The sequence below is a fragment of the Phyllostomus discolor genome, chromosome 13 (assembly GCF_004126475.2).
Source record: "Phyllostomus discolor isolate MPI-MPIP mPhyDis1 chromosome 13, mPhyDis1.pri.v3, whole genome shotgun sequence".
In the NCBI taxonomy this organism is placed as follows: domain Eukaryota; kingdom Metazoa; phylum Chordata; class Mammalia; order Chiroptera; family Phyllostomidae; genus Phyllostomus; species Phyllostomus discolor.
This window is the reverse complement of record NC_040915.2, coordinates 28,044,406-28,071,369: the sequence shown is the minus strand read 5'-3', so window position 1 is coordinate 28,071,369 and position 26,964 is coordinate 28,044,406. Positions and strand designations below refer to the sequence as shown.

General features: G+C 41.9%; 2 protein-coding genes across 6 annotated transcripts; one reads left to right on the top strand and one right to left on the bottom strand.

Moving 5' to 3' along the window:
- Positions 1 to 1,404: 1,404 nt before the first annotated feature.
- On the bottom strand, positions 1,405 to 11,871 carry PTTG1 (PTTG1 regulator of sister chromatid separation, securin). Of its 5 annotated transcripts, none has more exons than XM_036013944.1 (6): positions 11,746 to 11,871; positions 7,581 to 7,681; positions 6,922 to 7,106; positions 5,574 to 5,667; positions 2,193 to 2,351; positions 1,405 to 1,560 (listed from the first exon to the last, which is right to left on the bottom strand). In XM_036013944.1, the coding sequence occupies exons 2-6, from the start codon at positions 7,669 to 7,671 to the stop codon at positions 1,481 to 1,483; spliced, it is 609 nt and encodes a 202-aa protein (XP_035869837.1). In that variant the 5' UTR covers positions 7,672 to 7,681; positions 11,746 to 11,871; the 3' UTR covers positions 1,405 to 1,480. The 5 variants fall into 5 exon arrangements, with proteins under 5 accessions (XP_035869837.1, XP_028384121.1, XP_035869834.1 ...); XM_028528320.2 differs by lacking the exon at positions 11,746 to 11,871 and adding an exon at positions 8,193 to 8,262; XM_036013941.1 differs by lacking the exon at positions 11,746 to 11,871 and adding an exon at positions 8,089 to 8,222.
- Positions 11,872 to 11,925: 54 nt separating this feature from the next.
- SLU7 (SLU7 homolog, splicing factor) lies at positions 11,926 to 25,621 on the top strand. The gene is made up of 16 exons (XM_028528934.2): positions 11,926 to 12,082; positions 13,715 to 13,900; positions 14,507 to 14,660; positions 15,011 to 15,091; positions 15,401 to 15,565; positions 16,631 to 16,699; positions 18,304 to 18,351; positions 18,561 to 18,692; positions 18,955 to 19,052; positions 19,227 to 19,294; positions 19,406 to 19,545; positions 20,386 to 20,547; positions 21,955 to 22,059; positions 22,218 to 22,289; positions 22,389 to 22,505; positions 23,768 to 25,621. The coding sequence occupies exons 2-16, from the start codon at positions 13,731 to 13,733 to the stop codon at positions 23,948 to 23,950; spliced, it is 1,764 nt and encodes a 587-aa protein (XP_028384735.1). The 5' UTR covers positions 11,926 to 12,082; positions 13,715 to 13,730; the 3' UTR covers positions 23,951 to 25,621.
- Positions 25,622 to 26,964: the final 1,343 nt, after the last annotated feature.

Here is a 26,964-nt window from a genome sequence, read left to right as displayed (position 1 = left end):
CATGAAAACCCCAGTTGGAATCTCGGGTCATCCAACTGCACCATCCATGGACCGTCTTGCTGCAAACACCCGAGCCATGTCCTCCCTCCCTGCCTCCTTGAAGGTTTGGCCCCCAGCTCACTGCCATTCTCTCTAACCCCACTCCTTCACTCTATTCTGTCCAAGACCTGCTCCCAAAACCCCCTCCGCCTCCCTATCTCTCACTGCCTTCCAGCCCCGCTGACCTTCTGCAACACTTCCAACACACCAAGTCCATTCCTACCTCAGGGCCTTTGCACTTGCTCTCTCCTCCGCCTGGACAGTCTTATCCCGGGGCATCCCCAGGACTTCCTTCGCCTCCTTTAAAAGTACCTCTGCTCAAAAGTATCCTTCTTCAAAAGTGCCTTCCCACTGAGGCCCTCGATAACCTCTCTACTTAAAATTTCAACCCGCCCGCCTGCCCGCTCACCCACAGACATGTGTCCTCCCCTACCATATTTTTTCCAGGCACCTATCACTTTCTAGCACATCGTGTAGCTCACTATTTTGTGGATAGTCTGTTCCTTCTGGCTGGGATGAAAACAGATTTTTACCTGTTTTGTTCAGTGCTCTATTCTTAGTACCTAAAACAGTGACCGGCACATAGTGACCACCCAATAGACATTTTTCTGCATAAATGAAGAGAAGTGGACTGCAAATTTGAAACAATAAAAAAAATAAAGAATGGCCCTACTCAGTGTGGCTCCATGGATTGAGTGCTGGCCTGCGACCCAAAGGGTCGCTCGTTGGAGGCACAGTCAGGGCACCGGGTTTCGAACCAGGTCCCCAGTAGGGGGCACCCAAGAGGCAACCACGCGTTGATGTTTCTCTCTCTCTCTTTCTCCTTTCCCCTCTCTCTAAAAATAAAACCTTTTTAAAAACTTTTTTAAAAATTAAAAGAATGATCAAGGCATCTACATAAACCTTTTCAGAAGGTAAGTATTCATGTCCTCATTATTTACTGAGCACCTACCATGTGCCCGAGGGCACGCGCCGACAACTACAATGCTGTGCGGACGGGCAAAGGCGGAAGGGCGCTGGGGTCTCGCTGACGCAGGCGCAGAGCTCAGAGCAGACGGACGTCAGGAGGAAGGGCGAGATTCACCTTAGGGCGGACTGGGGGCCTGCAAAAAATATCTAACGATCTAACAAGGGTCACCAGTTAGCAGCCACAGAAAAGCAACCAAGTACACATCGAGGGGATGTGTCTCACAGAGAAGAGTGCAGCTTCTATCGTAAGCTTTCAAACAAATCAACGGGTTTTATGGTATATTTTTCAAATCAGACAAACTTCTATTGTCAGATTATGGATTCTTATCTATTAACACTTTTAATGATACTAGTTTTTATATTGTTTTAAGCAAATTACAAATATCAACCGCAATGTTAAGAGTCTGTCAAGGAATTGCTTTATTAACACGAACTATTAATACATACACACAAACTGGAAAGCACTAAGAAACTAAACCTCTACGTCGTAGCACACGGGCGGCAGTTCAATGTCCAGAGTCGACAGAATGCTTGAGGGAGACTGCAGCGGATCTAGAAAAGAGGAATTTCTTCTTCAGTGTCTGCAAACCCTTGATTCACTGCCCACATAGACATTAGCTGTCATTTTTAATCATCAGTTGTTTTCCCCTTATCTGATGAATCCCTGCCCCACCTACACACCAGTAAGAGCCAACAATACCACTAATGTAAACTACAAACTTTAAATTATGAAACAGTGGAAGTTATCTCATCAGAACAAACAGAAAACACTGATGGGGGCCTCTCAGCACCACCTCGAACCCGGACCTCAAACACCGTACAGTAAGGTTTTGTCATTCTGTGCCTTCATCCTGAACAAGCTCTGGATGTGACTTGGAATTCCCATTTCAAGCAAGTTTATTATACCTCAACTTGTAACCTATGAAGCTACATGCTAAGTTCCATCTCGTTTTGCTGGAGCAAAGGCTGCCTGGATTCCAGAATGACTTGATTTCACCCAGGCATTTGGAATTAAAAAGTGGTACCAACTGAGAATAGTGTTTATTGTTCTGAAACCTCATCCAGAAGTCTGAAGGACAGAACTCACTGGCAGGCGAACCTTGCACAGAGCCGTCCCTAGGGTGATGCGCGTGTCCTGGCGCTGACAGCTCTTGGCCCTGCCAGAAGGGCCCTTGCGCACTTACCGGACGCCCACGGTGGAGAGGGCATCTTCAGAGGCGAAGGGGGGCCGAAGTGTAGCAGCCGTTCGAGTTTCCTCTCCTCCTCAAGGATCATGAGAGGCACTCCGCTCAAGGGCAGCTGGGCGATCTGGTGCTCTTCGGGCAGGTCAAAGCTCTCAAAGTCTGCCACGCACAGAAGGGATTTTGTCAGGACAGCAGTTCTCAGCCTGATCAGCGGACTCCCGGGAGCCCGAGCCCCTGTCTGCAGGCTCACGAGGTCAAAACCGTTTCCCACTGTGCTGACATGAGCAGCGACGGCACAAAAGCAACGGTGGGTAAAGCAGCATGCCTTGGCATGGATCACGGCAAGGGGCAATATGCTGTGTTCCTCCCTACCATTCACCTGCAGTAAAAAAATGCCAGTTTTGCCCTGACTAGCAGGGCTCAGTGGATTGAGTATCAGCCTCTGAACCAAAGGGTTGCCAGTTCAATTCCCAGTCAGGGCACATGCATGGGTTTCAGACCAGACCCCCAGTAGCGGGTGCACAAGAGGCAACCACACACTGATGTTTCTCTCCCTTTCTCCCCGCTTTCCCACTCTCTAAAAATAAATAAAATCTTTTCAAAAAATGCCAGTTTTACGCACAGTGAAAAGTATTTATTTTTTTTAGCTCTCGATCTTTGAGGATATATCTCTGTAATATTCTGTATGAGAAAATAAGTATGCCAGAAAGCACTCTGTTGCACACTAAGGTATGATGGTGATCTCAAAGGAAAGGGGTTTGGACGACTGCTTGACTTGCAAGCTAAACTAGAGGCCTTTTTCCCAGCGCAATTCAGCCGAAAGAACTGAAAGACAAACTGGGGTCACTCAGAGTCGGGTGGGGGTTGCCCATTTTCTCAGAGGAAAGAAAGAAATCTATCCCTTTGGGGAAAACTGTGTGTGTTGCCGATGATAAAATGCACAATTTCAAGAAAAAAACTAGAATTTTGGAAAAGTTGTCTGCGATCATTAGTTTGACAGCCGCATCATACTTAAGACTTTTCTGATAAGATGGGTGATCAAAGAACCGCTGTTGCTGCAGCATAACGAAGCATTTCAACATGTGGTGAATCCGCTTTTCTCAAGAAACCAGTATTCCTCAATGACCAGTGCACGATGAACGAAAGGACAAAATACTTTGGAAGTTCACAGGAGGCCCAATCATTTTACTGCCACAGCACGAAATGTTCGGTGCCATGGCTTCAGATTCCACGCTGTCTGTGCAGAAACAGCCACGGGTTGAATTTTAGTGTAGTATCGAAGAAAACTACACATATTGGAAAAGACTACTAAATGCTCCCCCCTTTCCGAACTAGATACCTGCACGAGGCCAGATTTTCTGCATGTACTTTAACTGAAACAGATGCGACACACTGAACGCAGGCGTCAGAGGAGAACCCAGCTGCCTCAGATTAAGCCAAATAAAGCAAATTTTCAAAAATATAAAACCATGCCAATCTTCTCAGTAAGCTTTTTCTGTTTTGGAAAAGTTATTTTATAAAGTTATTTATAGGAACGCAATATGTTTATTATTTTTTAACCAATTAATAATTTTAAATATCTCCATTTTAATTTCTAATACAGGAAATATAAGCAAAACATACAATTGGAGTCCTCCTTAATTTTTAAGTGTGGAAAAGAGTGATTAAACAAAAATTTGAGAACCACTGTCTGTGTTATTTAAAACTGGTTTTTCTTGACAGTAACAAAATAGGATTTAAATACTGAATCTTTCCTCTTTACAAGGAGGTTAACCATTTTCCCAAAAGACAAGAACAAAGGGTTAAAGCATTGTCCAGATACGCCAGCAAGTGCAAAAGTTCTCTGAAGCCTAAATACTAGGAACGTGTCTGTCCTTTTGAAGCCTGGTAAAGCCCAGAAGTAAAAAAGGAACTGAACGACAGAGACTACTTCATTTACAACCACGAAATTGTGAACGAAACCAGAAGCAGACGAAAGACTCAGGAGGAAGCAAGTCTGCGACATAAGAGGGCTAATTTCCTGTATCCACTAAGATCTCTTAAAAACAGTCACATTATCAAAGGAAAACAAAGATCCAGATCGAAGTTAAACTAACTACAAATGGCCGATTATCAAACATGCTCGCCCTTGAGCGCACACACAAATCCCAATTTAAAACAGAGATACCCACTGTGTTTCTGATAAAGATTAGAGTTTTAAATAGTTGCAGTTAGAGAGCAGGGGGAAGCAGGAGACGCCTTCTGTAACTTATGCTCCCACTTTAAAGGATAACTCGGCCATGCCTCTTTCCTGAAATGCAGCCCACGGGAGCCCTCCTTCCTGGCCTAAACCTTCCTCATTTCCTTAACGTCTGAATGGTAACCATTAGCATGGAGGCTCTCAGAGTGTCATCACACAACGTCCCTCAAGTTTACTCGCTGGGTATACTCACGACACTGTAACTTCCAGAATACTGACTGCAGAATTGTCTGCAATGTCGGAAAGCCACAAACAGCCGGGATGTGTGCTAGTGCAATGCCCAAACGCCCATTGGGTGAAAGGGCAAAAAACCCAGCTGAGAAAGCAAGAAGGCCCTGCTTGATCTGCTCCCACTGCTTCACCCGTCTCGTCCCCCACTCTGCATTCGGTTCCCCAGAACCGCACCAGGCCTTGGGCCCACCGCGGGATCTTTGCACACACTTCTGTGTACAATGCTCTGGCCTTACCCCATCCTCCTCTTCACCGACCTGTCTCCTTAGAGCTTTCAAGACTCCACTTTGTGCAAGCTTCCCTGCTGTTCCAGGCTGTTAGGTCCGGTTCCCCCTACCGGGCCCTGTTTTTCTGCCTGCTCACCCTCACCGTGAGATGATTTGTTCAGAACTGGACAAATTCAGAGCCTCCAAACCGTAGGCAAATCAGGGTGGGGTCTGGCATACAGTAGCCTCTCCTCAAGTAGGAGTAAATTAAAGCTAAAAACCTGGTTCTATAATAAAAAACGTTTCAGACACATGTAGCACGTTGAAGGAGTAAAAAAAATAATGTTTTCACTGGCTATGTGACGTTTTCAGGCGTTGTTTAATTTGCTACAAAGCCCGCTTTCTAACAGGCTAACTAGGGCTGTCCACTGCAGCCTGACTTGTTCAAGGTTAGTGAACACATCCTCTCCCCCCGGGAGGGAAAACGTTCTCCACATCGCTGCCCCAATTCCCCTTCTGACCCAGGATGGTGCCTTACAAATATACCTACTAACAAGTGTGTCTGTTCAAAGCAGCCCAGATTCAGACAGCCTCGTTACAGTTTCGGGTCATGTGTCACATTTGTATCCACAGCAAGTTACAGCTGAAATGGATTCTAAGAGAAATTCAAGGCCCCAGCATTTCTGTAACACCAAAGGATACTACCTAGAGGGTTGAAGGGAAAGAACTTCTCTATTTCTGGATAGGTGTCCTCTGAGGCAGGAGCAGAGCTTTTTCCTTTAACAGTCTTCTCGGTCCCCTGAAACAAGCCAAGAAAATAGGAGTCAGTGAGAGGACTTCTTCGAGCTCGGTTGGCTAGAGCGTCGTCCTGATACACCAAGGTTGCGGGTTTGATCTCCAGTCAGGGCACATACAAGAAGCAAGCAGTGAATGCATAAATAAGTGGAACAACAAATCGATGTTTCTCTCTCTTTCTTCCTCTCACTCCCTAAAATCAATAAATTCTTTTTACAAAAAAAAAGATGTGAAGGCTTTACTGCAGTCTAAACTTTTTCAATTTCAAGCTGACTTCAAAGAACCATGATCCTTATCTCCTTTTTTTTAATTTATTTTTTTCATCCTTAGTTCTGTGATTACATACAAATACAATTCAACAAGCAATTCTAGTATGGAGGCTCAAAAGTTAAGTCCGAAATTTCAGTATTAGTTCCTGTTAGCCTCAGCCATCAAGAATGCAGAGCGGAGGTAATTAACGCAATCACTCAGCCTAACAGAGGAGGAAAGGACCCTGAGTCAGCCAGAATACAAGCTAATCCTAAATGCCATTTTTGGCTTTTGGAAGTGTAATTTTTTCATGTTTCCCTTAATGTTACTTTAATCAATTGTTTTTTCTTAATACACGTTAAACAAAACAATCATTCAAATCAAGTGTCAATCTACACACTCAAGTCATGTTTCTCAGCCTGGGATGCACTGATGTATAGCATTAGCTCAGTAGCTAGTACACGAACACAGAGGTCACCGTGCTAACAAATCATCACCTAAGCGGGCTGGTGCTTGCTCTGGGAGGTGGGGTGGAGGATGGCAGAACCTGAGCTATTATATGCAAAGCACTTCCTGTGTGTGTTAAGTAGATACAGACATACTTCATTTTATCACATTCACTTTAATGCACTTCATAGTTTTGTTTTAACAATCTGAAAGCAAGACCCTCCAAAAAAAAGGACTCGCTTTATGGCAATACTTGTTTTATGGTGGCCTGTGGCCTGGAACCCAACCCTCGATATCTCCGAGGTAAGCCTGTACTACCAGCCAATCTGCTTCAAGACATTAAGGGCAGGTGAGGCAAAAATATTCACCAGCTGCTTCCAAGGCTTCTGATCTCCAAGTACAGAGGAAGCTCACAAAAACGGCGTGATTCTCTTCTGCCAATATGTTTGCTGGTCTATATTTGCCCTACTCACTGGGAAGAAAGCCAGAGAGGATGCCAAGTCATTTTAAGAGTCAAAGTGCTGAAGTGTTCAAACTTAGTGTCTTTATAGACAATACTTACCTTTTTAGCAGAGAAGGTTGTCTGTTTCTGCTTGAGAGGTCCATTACTCTTTACTGACTTTTCTGAGGCCCTGTTGACAGTTCCCAAAGCCTTTCTGGGAGCCTTAGGTAAGGCTGGTGGAGCATCAAACATTTTGCCAACGTGTGTTGTTGAAACCTGAGATCTCCCATCTAAAGCTTTGACTGCTAAAAAAACAACAACAAAAAAACACCCCGTAAGATTATTTGGGCAATACACATCTGTGCAACTTGAGGGCTGACTGTGTATCAACTTGGCCTAATTCTCACTGCAAACTCAACCCCCATTTTTGACCATGGCATGGCAATCGTCAATCCCATTCAAATACTGAACATGCAAAACACTCATAACAAGCACGTTGTAATGGCAGTACAGGCACACCTCAGAGATATTGCAGGGTCAGTTGCAGACCAAGGCAACTGAGCAAGTACAAAGCGAGTCACAATCCTGCTGCTGCTTGGTCTTGCCCTTAATTTGTAAAAAATGCAACGTCTGCGAAGTGCAATAAAAGGTATGCCTGTATTCGGCAAACTCGACTCCAACTGCCTACAGAAAGTACACTAAATGGCTCCCTAGGCTCCAGGGCACATCCACAATTGATCCACAATACCTGTGTATCTGATTGCAGCCCGTATACTTACAAGGCCGGGACCCCAGCTTCAGCCGGTCCTTAGGAGTAACACGGGTGCCCGGTTCTCCGTTTTCCTTATCCACAAAGATCACAGTAGCCATTCTGTATTAACTAGGGGTGTGAAATACATATTAGTCCCTGGGGGTGGGAAAGACCAGAGAATCTAAGGTGTAACACAGACCGAACTTTACATTAAGCAGAGAGAAGCCCGAGCTTGTGCCAACGGGCACTTAATCCAGCTCTTAACTTTTGAAGGAGGCGTCAGACTCTAAATTCCATAGGAGTTGGCGGTTTGGAGCCGGCAGAGACACTGGTACTCATCAGAACCGAATGGTCGGGGATCGCGATGCAGCCCAAAGCCGCGGCTCAACCCGACTCGGCAAGCCCAAGCCCCGGGCACGCGGTCCTCGCCCCACCTCCTCCAAATTCCCTGACCCTGACCCACCCACCCACCCCGAGTCCCGGGCCCTCGGAGCCGCGCCCCAGATCCCTGGCCCCCAAACGCAGCCCCTTGATACCGGCTCCCAGTTCCCGGCCTCCTGCCCCCAGCCCTCGATATGCCTTTTTCCTGGCCAGAACCCCCATTCCCACCTAACCACTCGCAACCTCTGGAGTCACCCACTTTAGGATCAGCAACCAAATTACCCACGCCGCAGCCTCCAGCTGTACCGCCCGGCCCAGCCAGGCGTTTGAAAGACAACTCACATCCCTATTGGCTCATCCGCCCAGGAGGCGGGACCGGAATGGGACGCAGGCTCCCCGAAAGAACCAATGGGAGGAACCTAAACTCCTTGGGTTCCGCCCCGAAAATTTTTTCCCTAGAGCCACATAATCTAGGGACTAGATTATAGCTTGTTTCTTGGGAGGGGGTGGGGAGCGGGGGGGGATCAAACCTCCTGGCACCTTAAAAGTTAACTTTTAGGGTTTTTTTTTTTAATTTGCTTCCCAGACAGGTATAAGAGGAGTGAATATGGTCTACAATTACAAATAATTGTGATGATGATTATGATATCAGGATAGTTTTGTTTTTTCTTATGACACTTGAGGGGCTAACACGTTCTTAAATGAAGTGATTGTGAGATTCAAAAAGTAATTGGTAACAGAACTGTTTTCCTTAAGTCTTCGACTAATCAACTCTTCGTCCAGAGAGTAAACAAACCAGATAAAATAAAAACGAAGAGGCATCCTGGAATAAAGGAATGGTAGTCTTCAGGAAAGTAACTGAGGAAACATGGCTACATTACAGCTGAAAAAATACATCATCAGGTGGGGGAAACAACCCATATTAGGTTTAAAGGACACTACCAGAGAAGAATGAAAAACTAAGAAAAAACATAAGTACAGATAGATCAAACATCAATATTTGGGTCTTTCTATTATGATTGTAATTAAGAATGGACAGATTAGTCCCTAACTGAAGGCCTTTCCTCAACATTTCAGGCTAGGATGCTGTTTCTAGTATGGCAACAGGAATCTCTGGCTTAGCAACAAGATGATGATCCTCATGAATACATAATTCAGGCTTCCTTAAAAAGTCTATCATTTAATAGGGACTGGCATAGACATGGTTCTCAACATATGGCAGCTCACTGGCCTCCTCCCTGGGACTTCAGGACCAAAATTGATGGAATGATCCATTCAGTGAATAATTACTGAATGCAGGTTAATGCATCAAGAAGAAAGGATCCTAACTCAAGAAAGTGAAGAAAAGAGAACAAAACAACCATGCATATCTTTATTACTTCTTCCCTGTCCTTTTTCTTTTAATCCCCACCCCTCCCCTTATTTTTCCCTTGTACCACCTTCTACATGTCTCAGCTCCATACCATGTCATGGGCACACAAAAGTGTTCGTTCTTGAAACCAAATCTGTACAACACCTACAACTTCCAAGGGGGGGTCCTCTATCTCCTAAGTTTGGGGGCTGCAAGGTTTATACCTCCCTAGGGGTAAGTCTTCCCCTTACCAATAGGGAGCACTGCCTCCCAAGGTCATTCAGTAACTGAAAATGCCATAATCACCTCCCCAATGAGTGACCACTGTTATCTTATTAATGATGCTTCAGACCTACTTTGTTCTTCCAAACAATTAGTGGGATACCCAACTGTTACATCACCTTCCCTTCACAAGGGCATGCAGATCCTAATCAACCCCAATGTATCCTAATCCCGATTTACAAACTCCGACCCATCCAGAACTGCTTCCTTAAATCCTCTTCAGAATCAATCCTATGGGGAGGAACCCAAACCTTACAAAAGATTCTTCCCTCTTGTCCAGCACATTCTATGATTCCTCTGGGAGAGGAGCTTGTGCCTGGTGGTTTGAACTTAATACACCTCAGCACTTCCAAGCAATTTCAGTAATTGTTTTAAAGAGATAAAAACTAAGTGTGGGTGATTCACAGACTACTCACTTTCAGGCTATTCTCTAACACTTTATTCCTTTATCTATTGCCCTGTAGAATCAAAATTAATATTTACATTCCTAAACTCTAGGCACTGCAAACTCTTGATAAGAAAAAAATAGACATTAAAATAGGCTATCTTCTTGAGGCAAAAATGTTAGCTATTTTCACTTTTATGTTTTAAAAGGAATACATGTTATTTTGACAAGTTTTTAAAATAACCAGAATAGGTGGGACTAAAAATGAAAATTCAGCTGAGTAAATGTGAAGATCTAATTGGCTTTATTTACTCATTCATGAATCGGGTGGCATCCCACCTAACAACTGCACCAGCATTCAAAAGGTTTATATAGGAAGAAGGATGGGGCAAAGGAGATATTAACAAAAGAGAAGAATTATTTGGGGGCCAAGACATCTTTTGAGGGGGTCGCTGGAGGAAGAAGGGGAAGGTATTTATCAAGCAGACATTCTTCTTTCCATGGGGGTGACGAATGAAGCATGTCCATGTGGCAGCTAACCTTACTGGGACTTGAGAAAGGAAAATGAGTCTAAACTGCTGCTGGAACTTGATCAGTAACCAAGGCAACACAGTAAATTCCTCACCAAGACTTCCCTGGGACTAGCCACATATATTTTCCAATAGCTCCAATTAAAAAGATAAATGATTAATCCCTGGCTGGTGTAGCTCAGTGGAGCTCGGGCTGCGAACCAAAGCACTGCAGGTTCAATTCCCAGTCCGGGCACATGCCTGGGTTGCAGGCCACGGCCCCCAGCAACTGCACATTGATGTTTATCTCTCTCTCTCTCCCCCTCTCCCTCTCTCTCTCCCTCCCTCCCTTCCCTCTCTAAAAATAAATAAATAAATAAAATCTTTTTAAAAAAGGAAGAAAGCTTTCATGGAATAGATTGTATTTAAAAAAAAAAGATAAATGATTATAGAAGGCAGTCAGTGCCTGTTCTTTCTACATCCTAAAAATGTGTAAAAATAATTGCTTTGAGAACCCTTCCAACGACTCGGGACTCCAGGTGCTTGATGGCCCTGCCTTTTCTGTATATTCTCTCCACCTGATGTAAACCTACTAATCCTTGAATATATGTAACTAACTAAAACAGCTTATGCACAGCTGTATTTTTCTTCGTCCTCCTACTTATATAAACATCCCCAAACTCTGCTCTCCCACAATGTCTTCAAATGGGCCCAAATAAATCTCTTTTCTTAAATTTACAAAGGTTCAAGTCCTCTTTCCTTGATATGCTTGATTAGAAAATTCCAGACTGGGTGATTCGATTATATTTCTGGGATTGGTTGCAACTGCAATTAAATCCAGGTTGGGGATAGGCGGCAGCGAACAAGGTAGGAGGAGGTAGCGAGTTATAGGTGATACAGGTGAAGCTGGAGAGCCCCGGAAAATGGGCTTAAGTTACTAATTCTTAGGTACAACCTCATAGGCGAGATGAACGCCAGGTTGAGGAGGGAACGGGGAACGGGTACCTTGAAGAAAGCCGCCATCCTAAGCTTAAGACATCGTCCTTAGATCCAGTCAGGCCAGAACTGCGTCGTCAGTGGTCTTTAAAGTAAAAGGTATGTCACTGGAGCAGCCCTACCCAGCATGATACCTATTAGCTGCTTGTGGCTCTTAAGCACTTGAAATGTGCCAAGTCTGAGCACGTGTGATATCCCTCTCAGATTTTAAACTGTTTACTTTTTTCTTATGGCGAATTACTATGCTGGATATATTGGGTTAAATAAAATATTGCAAAAGTAATCTTACCTGTTTCTATTGTCATAATAATATGGTTACTGGACTATTTTAAATGACACCTACGGCTGGCTTTATGTTTCTCTTGGACGGCGTTGCTTTGGAGGTTTTTAACTTTGGGTTATGGGACGCAATACGCACAGAGTATTGATTTGAGAGAGTCGGAAGGGTAGCAAAAACTCGAGATATCGCGAGACCGACGTCTCGGGATCTTGGGACCCAAAGGTTGTTAGTGCGCATGTGTCCCGCGGTGGCTACCGGGAAGCGCTGAGTACAGGAAGTAAACATAGACTTGCTGGCTTTGTTTCTGTCCGTCCGGTGGTGTGGAGGTCCCGTGGGACAGGACTGGGTGAGGAATTATTTTGAGATTTGGGTGGGGAGAGTAGTGTGGCCAGCGAGAGCGGGGATGGTGCGGGAGGTGGGGGAGGCGGGACAGTGCGGAGGAGGTGGCGTCGGCGGGGTCGTGTGTACGGAGAGGAAGGTTAAGCTCGGGAACACCGGAAAATAGGCCGGAAGTTTCTGATTCTTAAGATACACCTTCAGGGGGATGAGGAACACCAGGTTGAGGAGGGAGCAGGGAACGGGCCCCGTGGAGGAAGCCGCCGTTCTAAGCTTTACACGTGGTATTGTACTTCGGCCCAATCAGACCAGGACTGGTTTTTAAAGTAAAAATTATGTCTTTGGAGCTGCAGTGCCAGTGGGATAGCTATTGTTTACGTGTCTCTAAAGCACTTGAAATGTGGCTCGTCTGAGCAAGTGTAACATCACTATCAGATTTTTTAAGTTTTTTTTATGGCGACATAATAAGCTGGAAATACGGGGTTAAAGTATTGCAGAAGTTAATTTTACCTGTTTCTTTGTATTTTCGAAATGTGACTACTGGAATTTTTAAAATGGCATGTAGTTGGAAAAAGGAGTAATACTAAGGTAGTAGCATTGAGAAGAGGATTAGATGAATATGAGTAATATTCAGAAGGTGCACATAATTTCTAATGATGAAATAGATGTGGGGATTAGTTGGAACGCCTTAAGTAAAGGGATAAATGATGGTGTTTTTCATTAAGAGAAGAAACTGGAAGGAGAGTAGATTTCGTAGAGGAGATCATGAGTTTGAAATAAAATTTGTTGAGGTTAGGTGTCTCTGAGACCTCTAAGTGAAGATGCTGTGAAGTAAGCAATTTATCAGAAGCTCAGATAAAAGGCCTGGAATGGAGAAATAAATTGGAGCCAACAGTGGTGTACTGTGGCTACTAAAGTCGTGGAAATGGATGAGCTTGCCCTACTAGTGGTGTTCAGGGTGATTGAAAGGCTATAGGACTGAGCCTTGCAGAATCCAAAATTAACTAACTAGGCAGAATGGGTAAACCTACAAAAGAGACAAGAGGAGCAGTGAGAGGGCTACAAGAAAACCCAGAAGAATACAGGGTCCCCTAAGTTGAGGGATAAGAATGTAGCAAAGAGAGAAGGAACAGTACTGAAAAGAATGGCCACTGATAACTTAGTGGTAACTTTTCAGGGTGGTAAGGGTTGGAAGCTAAATTAGAGTGATTAAAGAGAGAAGTAGCTGATGATGAAATAGAGGTAATAAATACAGATAACTCTTAGGGCATTCAGTCTTTAAGTATAACACAGATCAGTCTTTAAGGATAACACAGATCAAACACTAACTCATTAAGGGTTAGTGTGGTAGGAAAGTTTAACATTTACATACAGAGGAATTTGGAAATGTATATGAGAGAATGTTCAGAAATTTTAAATGTGTATGTATGTCTTTCATTTGTAAATTAGAATTGAGGGAGTAACTACAATAGTAGAGAATTTTATTTAGGGGGAAGAGAACCTTTCCTCACAGATACTATGAAAGAATAAGAGCATATGAGACAGTATTTATGACCCAGAGTATGTGTCATTAGAAGGTAATCTTGATAGACGAATTTCTGAAGGCCTATTTACACTAATACAGATTTCTTCCTTTTCGCAGAGGAGGCCAGGTAACAATGTCGGCTACCGCTGTAGATACAGCTAATGCAGCCCCCCTGTCGGGGTCCAAAGAAATGAGTTTGGAGGAACCAAAGAAGATGACCAGAGAGGACTGGAGAAAGAAGAAGGAGCTAGAAGAACAGCGAAAACTGGGTAATGCTCCTGCAGAAGTTGATGAAGAAGGAAAGTAAGTAATTTTTTGCATTATCTGTTCATTCAAAATTCAAATTCATGTCTAATTTATCAGTTCCTCATTCTTTGACAGGTTATCTTTACCATTTACATCATGTTTGTTTTATTTTATCAAACTCATTTGCACTGTTTAGTAATCAAATAATATTGGAGGACTTATAATGAACACTATAGTCCCTTTCAACCCTTCCTACTCCCCGTCCCACTGCAGAAGTTGACTACTTACAAATCTTTATATTTTTTAGTTTTTCTGGCTGTTACCTCCACATGTCTAAATAATACACTTAATCCCTTATTTTAATCAACTTGAAGACATTACTATTTACCTCTTGCTCTGATACAAGATTTATCTCATTAAAATACATCTCTTCCTCCTTCAGTTATATCACTATTCTTAGTTTCTTTGTGGGCAATTTTCTCACTCTACTTTAAGTCACTATTTTTAATTGTGTTTTTTAATTATATTACAGATATATCAAGCATATCTTTTCCTCCCCCATTGCAGTATCTCTATTCTCAGATTCTATATAGGCTACCTTCAGTAATTGTAATATCAGTTACTTTTTTAACTTTATTCTTTAAAAAATTTATTTTATTACAGAGACATCAACCCTCATATTCCTCAGTATATTTCTTCAGTGCCATGGTATATTGATCCATCCAAAAGACCTACTTTAAAGCACCAGAGACCACAGCCCGAAAAACAGAGGCAGTACAGCTCGTCTGGAGAGTGGTACAAGAGGGGCGTGAAGGAGGTTTGTAGGCACCCTGCACCTAGCCGTGTGTAAATGGAGACTTTATTTTAAAAACTTAATGTAACGACCTTTAATACAATACTATATAAAGGAGAAATGGGTTACATAACTTTTTACCTGGTATTAAAATTCACAATCCACATGACATTAGCACATTAGTTCCTGTATTTTGTTTTATAAATTTTACATTGCTGAAGCCCTTAAACTTTCTCATTTATAAAAGAGTAGAGACTCTCACTGGTCATCCTTTTAACTAATAAATCATTTCATTAGACAATATAATGAGAGCCAATATTACTTTCAACTTACTCAGATACATAAAACATTTTGTTTTTCTTATTCGCGTGCAGAATTCCATAGCTACTAAGTACCGCAAAGGAGCGTGTGAAAACTGCGGGGCCATGACACACAAGAAGAAGGACTGCTTCGAGGTGAGCGCACCCTTGGGAGTCCGGGAAACTGCGGTCAGCGCCTTTCCTTCTGCACGCCTCGTCAGAGCGCTTCATTCCTCTTTTCTGGAATTACCTATTCTCACTGCCAGTCAAACAAAAATTAGTTCGCATGAAAGTAATCTTAATTCAGCATCGTTAGATTTTTCTGCTTTAAGACTAACTGGTAGATTTATGAAAGGGACTGTCAAGTCTCATTGTGTGTTCACATCTGCTCTGTAAACATTATGTGAGACTTGCCTCTGGGCTGCAGGCACTCAGGGAGGGGCTTAATCTTACCCTGTTTTCCAGAGACCTCGACGCGTCGGAGCCAAGTTTACAGGGGTTAACATCGCTCCAGACGAACACATGCAGCCTCAGCTGACGTTTGACTACGACGGCAAGAGGGACCGGTGGAATGGCTACAATCCGGAAGAACACATGAAAATTGTAGAGGAATATGCCAAAGTTGATCTGGTGAGCAGAATGCCAGCTTTCCTGGTGTTCTTAACGAGTGTACAGTTTGCTCTGTCTCTAATTTAGCAGCTCCATTGTTTGAGTCTTCAAGTTTAAAAATGGTGGCACTTTTATGTAAGCCTTATTAAATAATGAGCATACACAGTGTGCTAGCCGTGTTTGGCAGCAATTCTTTTTATTTGATTCTCTTTTCTTTTTTTCTTTTTTTTTTTTTTTAATTTATTTTTTTAGAGAGGAAGGGAAACATCATGTGTGGTTGCCTCTCACATGGCCTCCACTGGGAACCTGGCCTGCAACCCAGGCATGTGCCCTGACTGGGAATTGAACTGGCAATCCTTTGGTCTGCAGCCCACGCTCAATCCACTGAGTTACACCGACTAGGGCTATTTGATTCTTGTGTTGTTCTTTACTCCCTGAATTTGGAAGTGTGAGAACAGATTACAGTGTCCAAAGTTTTCAGCTTTTTAAGGTTATAAAATTAGTTCCCAGACTGTATGTCTCCCATGGGCCTACTTTACAGTTGTCTCAGAGCATTTGAGGGTGGTAGAAGGGGGCCAGGAAACTTGTTTCAGAAAATTGAGTTTTACTTTAATTCAGCCTCAGTTTTTTTCTGTTATGTTTTCACCTCCTCACCCCTATTTAAAACCATAGTCACACTGCTTTTTTATTTCTCTAAACGAAGTTGACATTTAAAAATCATGAGATTTTACATCATCTAAATTTTATCTTCTCATGAACATATGTGATAATACTGGGCCTGCTTGACGAGAGTCAGCCATCTGGAGTCAGGTGGCTGCCCATTTCGGATGGGGCTTGCTCTCCGCAGTTCACCACAGGTGCCCTCCGGCTCGGTTTCCATTCACACCTGGTCCAAACGGGTGTTTGTAGCTGCCGTTCCTTACAGAGCATAGGTCTAGAGCTCCAGGAAATCGCAACGAGATGACCTTGTCCACCGACCTTTTCTGAAAACAGTAGACTTACTCCTCTTAAATGTATTACAAAAATTAAATATTCACTTGAGTATTGTAAGTAAATTGCAAATGTTTTGTTTTGTTTTTTGGTTAGGCAAAACGAACACTGAAAGCCCAGAAGCTCCAAGAAGAATTAGCCTCGGGAAAATTAGTGGAACAGGCTGTAAGTAATAAAAATGATCAGTAAGAAAGTTTCATACCTTAGTAAATGAAAATTGAAACAAGAATTTATTTTATGTATCTTCTGCTATTGAGGGAGAAGAATAAAACTGGCACTTTTAGAGTATTCAGGCAAATATAAATTGATATAATCATTTTGGAAAGAATATTGCCATAAAATATTTGTATACCTTTTCTGGAATTAAATTAGCAGATTCTCCAGGCTAAAGAATTTTCTAATATTTGTAAAAATTGTTGTACACAAAGATGTTTATCATAGAATGTTTTTCATTAGGAAGAAATGGAAATGGTTTAAATTTCTGGAGCTAGGTAATTGGTGAAGTAAGCTGTCCTGCAAGCTAACATTTTAGCACATAAATTTCAGCACTAAAATTAATAGCACAAGCTAACAGAAGCTGAAATCCAGCTTTGCCACCTGTCTAACTGGGTGGTCCTAGAAGGATTAATTTGCCTCTCTGAGCCTCAGTTTATCATTCCTAAAGTAGGCTACCCCCTAGGGGGCTTAGCATACATACACATAGTAAACATTTGGTATTAGTAGCTATTGTTGTGATTATTTTTACCAACTTTGGAAAAAGAAAAATGGCCCGTTTCTTTTCATCTAACGTATTCTGTTTGTCATAAAAATAGCATAATTTTCCCAGTAGGCATCCTTAAATGTATGTAGAGCACTGATAATTTTTGCCACTTGGAAACTTTGGTGTTAGGGTTCACTGCATAAGGTAGAGCAGTCTCTGTTACAGAGATTTAGCCGTCTGTATAACAATGCAGTTTGTTAAACTCGCAACTTGTGGAACTCCCAGATATTTTCTTTAGTATTTCTGATTTTGAAAGTCATACATATTTCGTGAAATAAAAATTTAAAAGTTAAAAGAATAAATATTCCCTTTGTTAACTACTAACGTTTCGAAGTAGGTCTTTCTAGGTCCCACACCACATCCCCCACACATGTTGTATATGTGTGTAACTATAATAATAAAGTTTTTAATGTGGGTTTATCTTCACGTACTCATGTATTACCTGCTCCTTCAGTGAAACAATACATAATACAATGACAACTTGTCTTCTGTCAGAGTACAAACTTACTTACTTTTACATAAGTTCACATGGTTCACAAGCTGAAAACAATGTAAGATACGCAGCAAAAAGTCGCTCCCCCGTCTCCATCCACCCTGTCTCTAACCCTCATCTCCCCATAACGTTTCATATTTTTCTTGAGAATTCTTTCAGTGTTTCTTAAGTAAATACAAAAAAGTAAAAACATATAATGAATGTTGTTTCCCCCTTTTGTCCACTCCCCTTTTTTTAAAGATTTTATTTATTTTTTAGAGAGAAGGAGAGGGAAGGAGAAAGAGGGAGAGAAACATACATCAATTAGTTCCCTCTTATATGCCCCTAGCCGGGACCTGGCCCCCAACCCAGGCATGTGCCCTGACTGGGAATCAAACCAGTGGCCTCTAGGTTCGCAGGCTGGTGCTCAGTCCACTCAGCCACACCAGCCAGGGCTATCTTAACTTTTTTTAAAGTGTTAAATAATAAATAGGTTTAGTATAATAAAATAATTCTTTTCCTTCTGTCATGATGCAGAATTCTCCAAAACACCAGTGGGGAGAAGAGGAACCAAATTCTCAAATGGTAATGAATATTTGCCCTATCTGGGTATATGTTAAACATTTCAATTTCTGGTGGCTAATATAATAATGATATAATTATTACTAATATAATTAATAATAACAGCTTTAAAGAACACAAGTGAATAAGGGTATGGTTAAAGGGAAATGAAAGGTAAACAACTGAATGCTATTTTGCTTTTTTACTATTTTTTTTTCCTTTCCCTCCTTCAGGAAAAAGATCATAATAGTGAAGATGAGGATGAAGATAAATATGCAGATGATATTGACATGCCCGGACAAAACTTTGACTCAAAGAGACGGATTACTGTTCGGAATCTTAGGATTCGTGAAGATATTGCAAAAGTAAGCCTGAACAATTTAATGTACACATTTAAAAAATGTTTGTCTTCCCAGCCTAAAATGTACCTACTCTTCTGATATCTGGGCATTATATGAGTAATATAGTCAGTCATTCCAAAATTAGGTATCATTCTCTTTTTTTTCTTCATCTGTGCCCCAGAATGCATTGTGAACACAGAATTGATTGTGATCAACTTCTGGTCTGCTGAAATTCTTTTGTTGGAAATAAACAGTAATACAGTTTTTAAACATTTTTCTATTCTAGTATTTGCGGAATTTAGATCCAAATTCTGCTTACTATGATCCCAAAACGAGAGCGATGAGGGAGAATCCCTATGCCAATGCAGGGAAGAATCCGGATGAGTAAGTATCAACTTAAATGTACAGATTTCAAGATGGAGGGGTGAGGGGGGTTGCTTTTAATTGTAAAACTGAATCTACGTTAAAATGAATATCATCTGTGGTTGGGTCAGAAGGAATTGACTTTTCTTAAATCAATCTCTGAAACAGTTTTTTTTCTTCAATTTGTATTTGCAGAGTGAGCTATGCGGGAGATAACTTTGTTAGATACACAGGTGATACCATTTCAATGGCTCAGACACAGTGTAAGTGTTTGCTGTATTGTCAAGGCATTTCCTACCAGCTCATAAGACATTTGGGGGCATTTAAAACACCATGTGGCTGACAGCTTATGAGGATATTTTGAATTGCCCTAGTGTTTGCATGGGAAGCCTATGACAAGGGGTCTGAAGTGCATCTGCAGGCCGATCCTACCAAACTAGAGCTGCTGTACAAGTCCTTCAAAGTCAAAAAAGAAGACTTCAAAGAACAGCAGAAAGAGAGCATCCTAGAAAAGGTAACTTTGACAAAAATGCTAAAGAACGTTTCTTAAAGAGAAGGTACTACTTAATAAGCATTTGATGTATGCTTAAAATACTATACAAAGAGAGTCCCTTTTAATCCATCAGGAATAGTCCTTTCTTTCAGCTGGCTTCATCACTTGGCAGACGGTATTAGTATAGCTGTATCCCTGAGCTTTGTAGCAAACACACCAACCCAAAACTTCACAACTTAAATGAACACTTATTTCTTCTCATTCTGTGTTGGTCTGGGCCTGCTCATCTGCGGATGGATGGTCTAGGATGGCCTTACTCTGGTCTCTTAAAGACAGCTGGCAGACAGGTTGTCCGAAGAGAGCCTTACCTGGAACAGTTCGTCTCTGCCCCTCCTGGGCTATCACCCTGAGTAGGCTAGTCCAGCTTCTTTCCATGGCATTCTCAGGACACCAGAGAGCGTAGCAGAACCTGTGCGCCAGTGCACGAGTGCTTTCCAGGCCTTTGTGCGCATCACATGTGCAGGTTTCCCATAGGCCACAACAACTGACGTGGCCAAGCCCGGATTCAAGGAGTGGGGAAACAGACTCAGTCTCTTCCGGGGAGGAGCATCAAAGTCATGGCAGATGGGCATGTGTACAGGGTAGAGGAATGTAGGGCCACATCCAGCAGAAAAATAGCAACTGAGACATCTTGTATTTGTCTATGAAAATTTGGTGGCATTTGTTCCACTGTGTTTTGCATAACAAGGCCCATAAAAAATATCCTTATAATCTTTCTCATTAGAAATAAACCCTTCAGTAAGGAGTCAAATGCAACTTTTTATCATAAAGTGTATTTAATAATGTTCAATGTCCTTTTAGTATGGTGGCCAAGAACATTTGGATGCCCCTCCAGCTGAGCTGCTTTTAGCTCAGACGGAAGACTACGTGGAATATTCGAGACACGGGACAGTCATCAAAGGGCAGGAGCGGGCTGTGGCCTGCTCCAAGTATGAGGAGGACGTGAAGATCCACAATCACACAGTACGTGCTGCACCAGACCCGTTCTGTGTCCTTGTCAGCACCCTGCGCTGGGTCGTGTCTTTATGTTACAGCTTCATGACTGAATCACTCCTGTGTGTTTTGGGGTTTTTTTACATTTTAAGTTTGCTTTGTGAATTTTTCCAAAAATAGAAAAAAATGTAAAAGAATACTAGTCTGTTCACCCATATACCCACCACTAGATTCAGAACTTAAAATTAAAGATAGTCTTTTTTATAGCCATAGTACCAATTCAGAAAATTGGCTTTAGCTCCTTAGTATCATCTAATCTCTTGCCTTTAATTCACATTTGCCAAAATGTACTTAAGAATGCTTTTAAATAGTTCTTTAGAGGGTTGTTTGTTTTGAGTCAGAATCTAATCAAAGTTTATTTTGATTGTTATTTGGTTGTAATGTCCCTGTTTTCTAGAGTGTATCTCTCCTTTTTCATGACAGTGACTATTTAATAGATCAGGCCATTCACCTTGTAACCTGTCTCATTCTACAGTTGACTGCTTCCCAGTGATATAAATAACTTCCCTCTATTCTCTGTATTTCCTATAAACAGGAATTCACATTTAAAGGCCTTATTAGGTATGTTAAGTGTTCTGACAAGAACACTTCACAGCTGATATAGAGTGCTTCATATTGCATCACATCATAAGCGTATAATGTCATTTGCTGTACTTTTAAAACACCCAGACTACAGTTGTCTCTCTAAGTTAGGTTAAAAATTTAGCTACCTGTGGGAGTCAGGCAAGTAAACATACATGAGTAAAGTGAGCCGGGCACATTGAACAAAACAAAGAACACAAACCCTGTCCACTAGGAGCATTCACTGTTCATCAGTAGCTAATTCTTGCCAAGCAGGAACATGGGCCCACAATGTCGTAGTCCTTAATTTTTCAAGAGAAGTCACACATCCTAAATTTTTAAATACGTCTTAGGAAGAATGTAAAACCACTGTACTGTAAAATCTGCTTCTCACACTTGAGGTCAGGACCTTTGCTTGTTAGCTAGCTCTGGAATCCTTACAATTTTCCTCCCATGTTACCTTTAAAAGAGCTGTATTTTATACTCCTATCAACAGTACATGAGGTCACTAGTTCAGGTTCTTTTTTTTTAAGGGTGTGTTCTTTTATTATTATTTTTTAAAGATTTTATTTACTTATTTTTAGAGGGTAAGGGAGGGAGAAAGAGTGAGAGAAACATCGATGTGCAACAGACACATTGGTTGCCTCTCGCACACCCCCAACCAGGGATCTGGCCCACAACCCAGGCATGTGCCCTTGCTGGGAATCGAACCAGTGACCTTTTGGACTGCAGGCCAGTGCTCAGTCCACTGACCCACACCAGCCTGGGCTCAGGTTCCATTTTAAGTAACATCCCTTTCTCTCTCTCTCTCTGCAGCATATCTGGGGATCTTACTGGAAAGAAGGCCGATGGGGATACAAGTGCTGTCACTCTTTTATCAAGTATTCCTATTGTACTGGAGAAGCTGGAAAAGAGATCACTGTGAGTAACTGTCCTCCAGTTCTCAGAGCTGTAAAGCTGCCAAAGGCTTAAGTCAAAATCAGTATGAAACAAATATCCTCATACTTCACATTTTAACTTTTTTCTTGCATAATTGGTAACTATGATATTCAAGCCTAACTGCATCTATTTTCCCACAGAATTCAGAGGAGTGTATTGTAGATGATGTCGCTGGAGAAGAATCCGTGAAAAAACCCCAAACCCTCATGGAGGTAAGTCCTGAGTTTTTAAATACCTGAAAGAGGACTTTAAAACTTGCACTAAAGCTTTGTTTTTGCTTAATAACTTTATGTCTTAATCCTCTCTGTCAGATGCATCAGGAAAAACTGAAAGAGGAGAAAAAGAAGAAAAAGAAGAAGAAGAAGAAGCATCGAAAGAGCAGTTCAGATAGTGATGATGAAGAAAAGAAACATGAAAAACTGAAAAAGGTACTTTGTGAAATGTAAAGAATGAAAATGACCACACGTATTCTTTATTGGTAGGGGACTTTAGGAAATAAATTAGCTAGTGCCATGTCCAAGCTCATTTTATAAATGAAGTGGGTTCCCGTTCTGGGTGATTTGCTCACGTCGCCTCGTATCGGGTCAGGAGATTTTGTGTGTCTTGGTATTGCCTCCTCCCTCAATATTTGATAGATATCACTAATGTACAGGTGAAATATGCCTTGTAAAGCCGTAATTTTAGCATTATTGACATGTTTCCCGGAAAGAACTGCCTTCTAGCTCAATAATCGGCAAGTTTCAAGTCCTTGGGAAAATTCAGAATTACAGTCTCCACCAGAAGCATCACTTGTGGGCTTCTGTCATTCAATTGAACGTCATTCAATTTTTGCTATTAAGTAAAAACAAATTTTTTTTACATTAAAAACCCTTTACTAGAGCAGTTTAAGTCCAAGCAAAATTGAGAGAAGGGCACAACGATTTCCTATAATATCTCATTTATAGCTTTCCATCTTATCACCATCCCCCACCATTGTGGTACATTTTTAAAACTGATGAACCTGCATTGATGCACCATAATCACCCAACATCTAGTTCACTCTTGTTTTTTACATTTTTATTTAATTTATTGGGGTGACATTGGTTAATAAAATTATGTTTCAAGTGTACAATTCTATAATACATTATCTGTATATTGTATTGTGTGGTAGCTATCCGGAGTCAAGTCTCATTTTGTTACCATTTATCCCCTCTTTTACCCTCTTAAGTAAAAATTCTTTAACATTGAAAATATCATAGAATGATTGGGCTCTATGATAATAATCATATGAGCCAAATAGTGATTAGTTGCAGCTTGATAGTGCAAGGGCTGACTCCCAAGCTCTTCCGGGTAATCTGGGGGTGGGGTGAGGGGGTTTGTTTTGTTTCACTTTTTTAAGATTTTGTTTCTTTATTTTTAGAGAGAGGGGAAGGGAAGGAGAAAGAAAGGGAGAGAAACATCAGTGTGTGTTTGCCTCCTGCATACCCCCAAATGGGGACCTGGGCCACAACCCAGGCGTGTGCCCTGACTGGGAATCGAACCAGTGACCTTTTGGTTTGGCAGTCAGTCCACTGAGCCACACCAGCCAGGGCATAATCTAGTTTTTTGATGTAGCGGTTTATATTCAGTGGAGTCTTGTGCTGTTCTGCCACTTTGGAACAAGAGGAACTGGTGTAGAGCCATGGCGCTCATGTTTTTCCTCTCGCTATAGGCACTGAATGCAGAGGAGGCCCGCCTTCTGCATGTCAAGGAGCTCATGCAGGTCGATGAGAGGAAGCGGCCTTACAATAGCATATATGAAACTCGGGAACCCACGGAGGAGGAGATGGAGGCCTACAGGATGAAGCGGCAGAGGCCCGATGACCCCATGGCCTCTTTCCTTGGGCAGCAGTAACTCGCCACGGACGGTCACCCACGATAAACACGGCTGATGACAAATTCTTTCCAGCTTCTCGCTGGTGATTGTAGGTGGAGGAGTCAGTGTCTGCTCATCCTGCTGCCTGACTTGAATAAAGCTCCCAGACGTCCTGTGGTAAATTGCTTTCTTTCCGCACTGAAGAAACAGAAGAAAAACACAGAGAGGTGGCCCATTAAGTGCGGGCTAAGGTTGTATTTCTGACTTCATGTCAGTGATACGGAGAGAGGCCTTGGTTCGCTTGCCCGTGCTCTGCCTCTCACACACGCGCTCGCTCTCTCTCAAGACTCTCTTCATCTCAGCAGTTAACCTTCATTTCTTCCATTTTTATGGCACTTTATCTGGAGTTTGCACACATTTTAAAGGTAGACTACTCTTCCTCAAAACTAGGGAATTGTTTTTTTGGTTTTCTACTTTTACTATTTTTTAATCCTCACCTGAGGATGTGTTTATTGATTTTAGAGAGAGAGAGAGAGAGAGAGAGAAACATGGATGCGAGGGAGGAGCATCGATTGGTCGCCCGCCCGGACAGGAGCCTGGGTGTGTGCCCTGGCCGGGAGGTGAACCTGAAGCCTCTTGGTGCTCAGGGTGACACTTCAGCCCGCTGAGGCACCTGCACAGGGCTGGGCTTCATTTTTTTTAATTAGTAGTAACTATATTATAGCTAGTTTATAGTCATTTGTCGCTGCCTCCTAAGGTTTTCCTGGTCTGCAGCTAAAATAATTCAGTCTGAAAGGAAATTTGTAGATGTGAATAACTTTATCCTCTGTGGTAATAATTCTGTTTTTCACTTATTTATACAGTTTTGATTTGTAAAATATTTACTTGTGTCTTATACCCAGAACTAAATGTGTTAGCCTTTGGATGGAAAAAGAACTCCCTTTTCCATTCTTGAATCAGAGGGGACTGGGTCCTTTACCATTCTGGAGATGAGCCTACAGACAGAAATCCTTTCCTGCGTCATAGAGGATATAGTTTGTGATAACTATTTTTTTTGTTTTAATTGTGATTGCTTTTATGTAACAATCATGAACATGAAAATTGACTTTAAAAGCTTATAAAATTCCCTTGTACCTAATCTTTGTATCTAGCAGGTGTCACTTCATAAAATTTGCAAAAGCAAAACCTGAGGTTGAAGGGTTCCTAAAAGCACTATGAGGATAGCTTGTAGGGCTACTAGATTGCCGCGATCCTCAGGCTTCTAAGGACATTGTGAAAAGAATACCATGAGAGTGGGCCCATGAAAAAAAAGAGTTTCAAACCTCTGACATGAGTACATTGACTTTTAACAGCTCATTGGATTTTCTCAGCTACCAAAATCTGCTAAGATACTGCATTAAGTTAGTATCTCAGAAATAATGCTGGTGCTCGCTATGGCAGCACGTATACAGAAGTAGTTCTGCTGGGACAGTAACTGAACCCAATTGTCAAGTGCTGTGGATATCCACGTGGTATCTAGACTCAGACTGGTCTGAAATTAAAACAGCAATGCCAATAGATCTAATTTTAACCCCTGTGAGAATGTCAAGTCTGTGTTTTCATATTCCTACTTTAACATAGGATAGTTCAACATAAAGTCTGAGACTGGTGTTTATTTTGTATCTTATTTATCTTTTGTTAATAAAGATACATGATTGAGAATACTTAAGTGTATATGAAATGGTTTGTGGCATTATTTCAAATATCTGGTAGAAAAGTGGTTGTTGATAGGGTTCTGAGGGAGCCTGGGTTAGTTTCTGTGAGTTGGAATCAAATTTTCAGGGTCCTTTATCTCAAAAAATGTGTCACCTATCCTTTCTGGGCCTGTTTCCTCTCCTGCAAAACCTAATTTACTCTGATTTTAGGAAGAATTCTGTAATACCTGAAATCATGTCTTATTTGTGTTTCAGTTAGGAAGAAAGGTAATATCCAGAACATTTTTCAAGATACTTGTTTTGATTTTATCTCAATATTAGCTGCCTTTTGAGTGCTGGAACTGTGTGCTATAGTTTCCATATATAACTTCTCAAAAGAAATGCGTGGGGTAATGGATGGTGTCCGTACTTTGTTTGCTCAAGGCCTAAGAGTTCGAAGTGCTGGGGCCAGGACATGAAGCCAGGGTTTCTCTGACTCTGAAGCCTACTCCTTTCTCTAGTATTTAAGGCCCTGGTTCCCCAGCCAGGAAGGCTGGTCTTTTGCAATTTCTTCCACTAACAGAAACCTGGAGCATGCCCTCGGTCTTTGCCAAGTTCACCGTCAACACCCAAAGATGATACATGCGGCCCACATTCTTAAGCACCCTCTGGTCCTCCAGCCTTGTGAGATGCTTCTGACAAGATTGACTATACAAAAAATAATAATAATAAAATGCCATTTCCCTAAGTATATAAGAATTCTGGACTAAAATATACCCCACATAGGATAGAGAGCTATGACTGGGTTTGTTTCTTTACATGTTTTCTAGTTCCTTCTTGGGAGTTTATCTCTAAAATCTAATCTCTAATCTAGGTTTATGACTTTATGGCCCTTTTAAAAAGAATGATAATAAAGATCTTTTCTCTAAAATAGATGATGATTCTCAGGAAATTCACCCATGTGCTCTGATTTATGGGAGGGGTGGGGGGGTGACCTGCGTGGGCAAGAGGACCCGCGCCCTGGAAGCACGTCCTCCACTGTGAGCATCTCAATGGACTGTGTAAGCCATCTCATCCGCCTGAATGTGTAATTCGGGAGCACAATGAACTTCCTTTTCCGTCATGGATCCCACATAGAAAACAGCAAATTATTGGACTTTCACAAGCCCGCCTGACACTCTAAAATTTTATTTCCAAAGCTCTGCAGAGATATATAGACTTTGCAGTGCCTTCTGTTCCTTAGATTCCATTTTTCTGGCATTCTTTCTGGCAGACACAATGAAAAAATGTCCAGCTCCAATCTCAAAAAAACGGGTCTGGGGCAGGCAGTTGGGAGATGGGCGGTGCGCGGGGGGGGGGGGGGGGGGGGGGGGAGGTGAT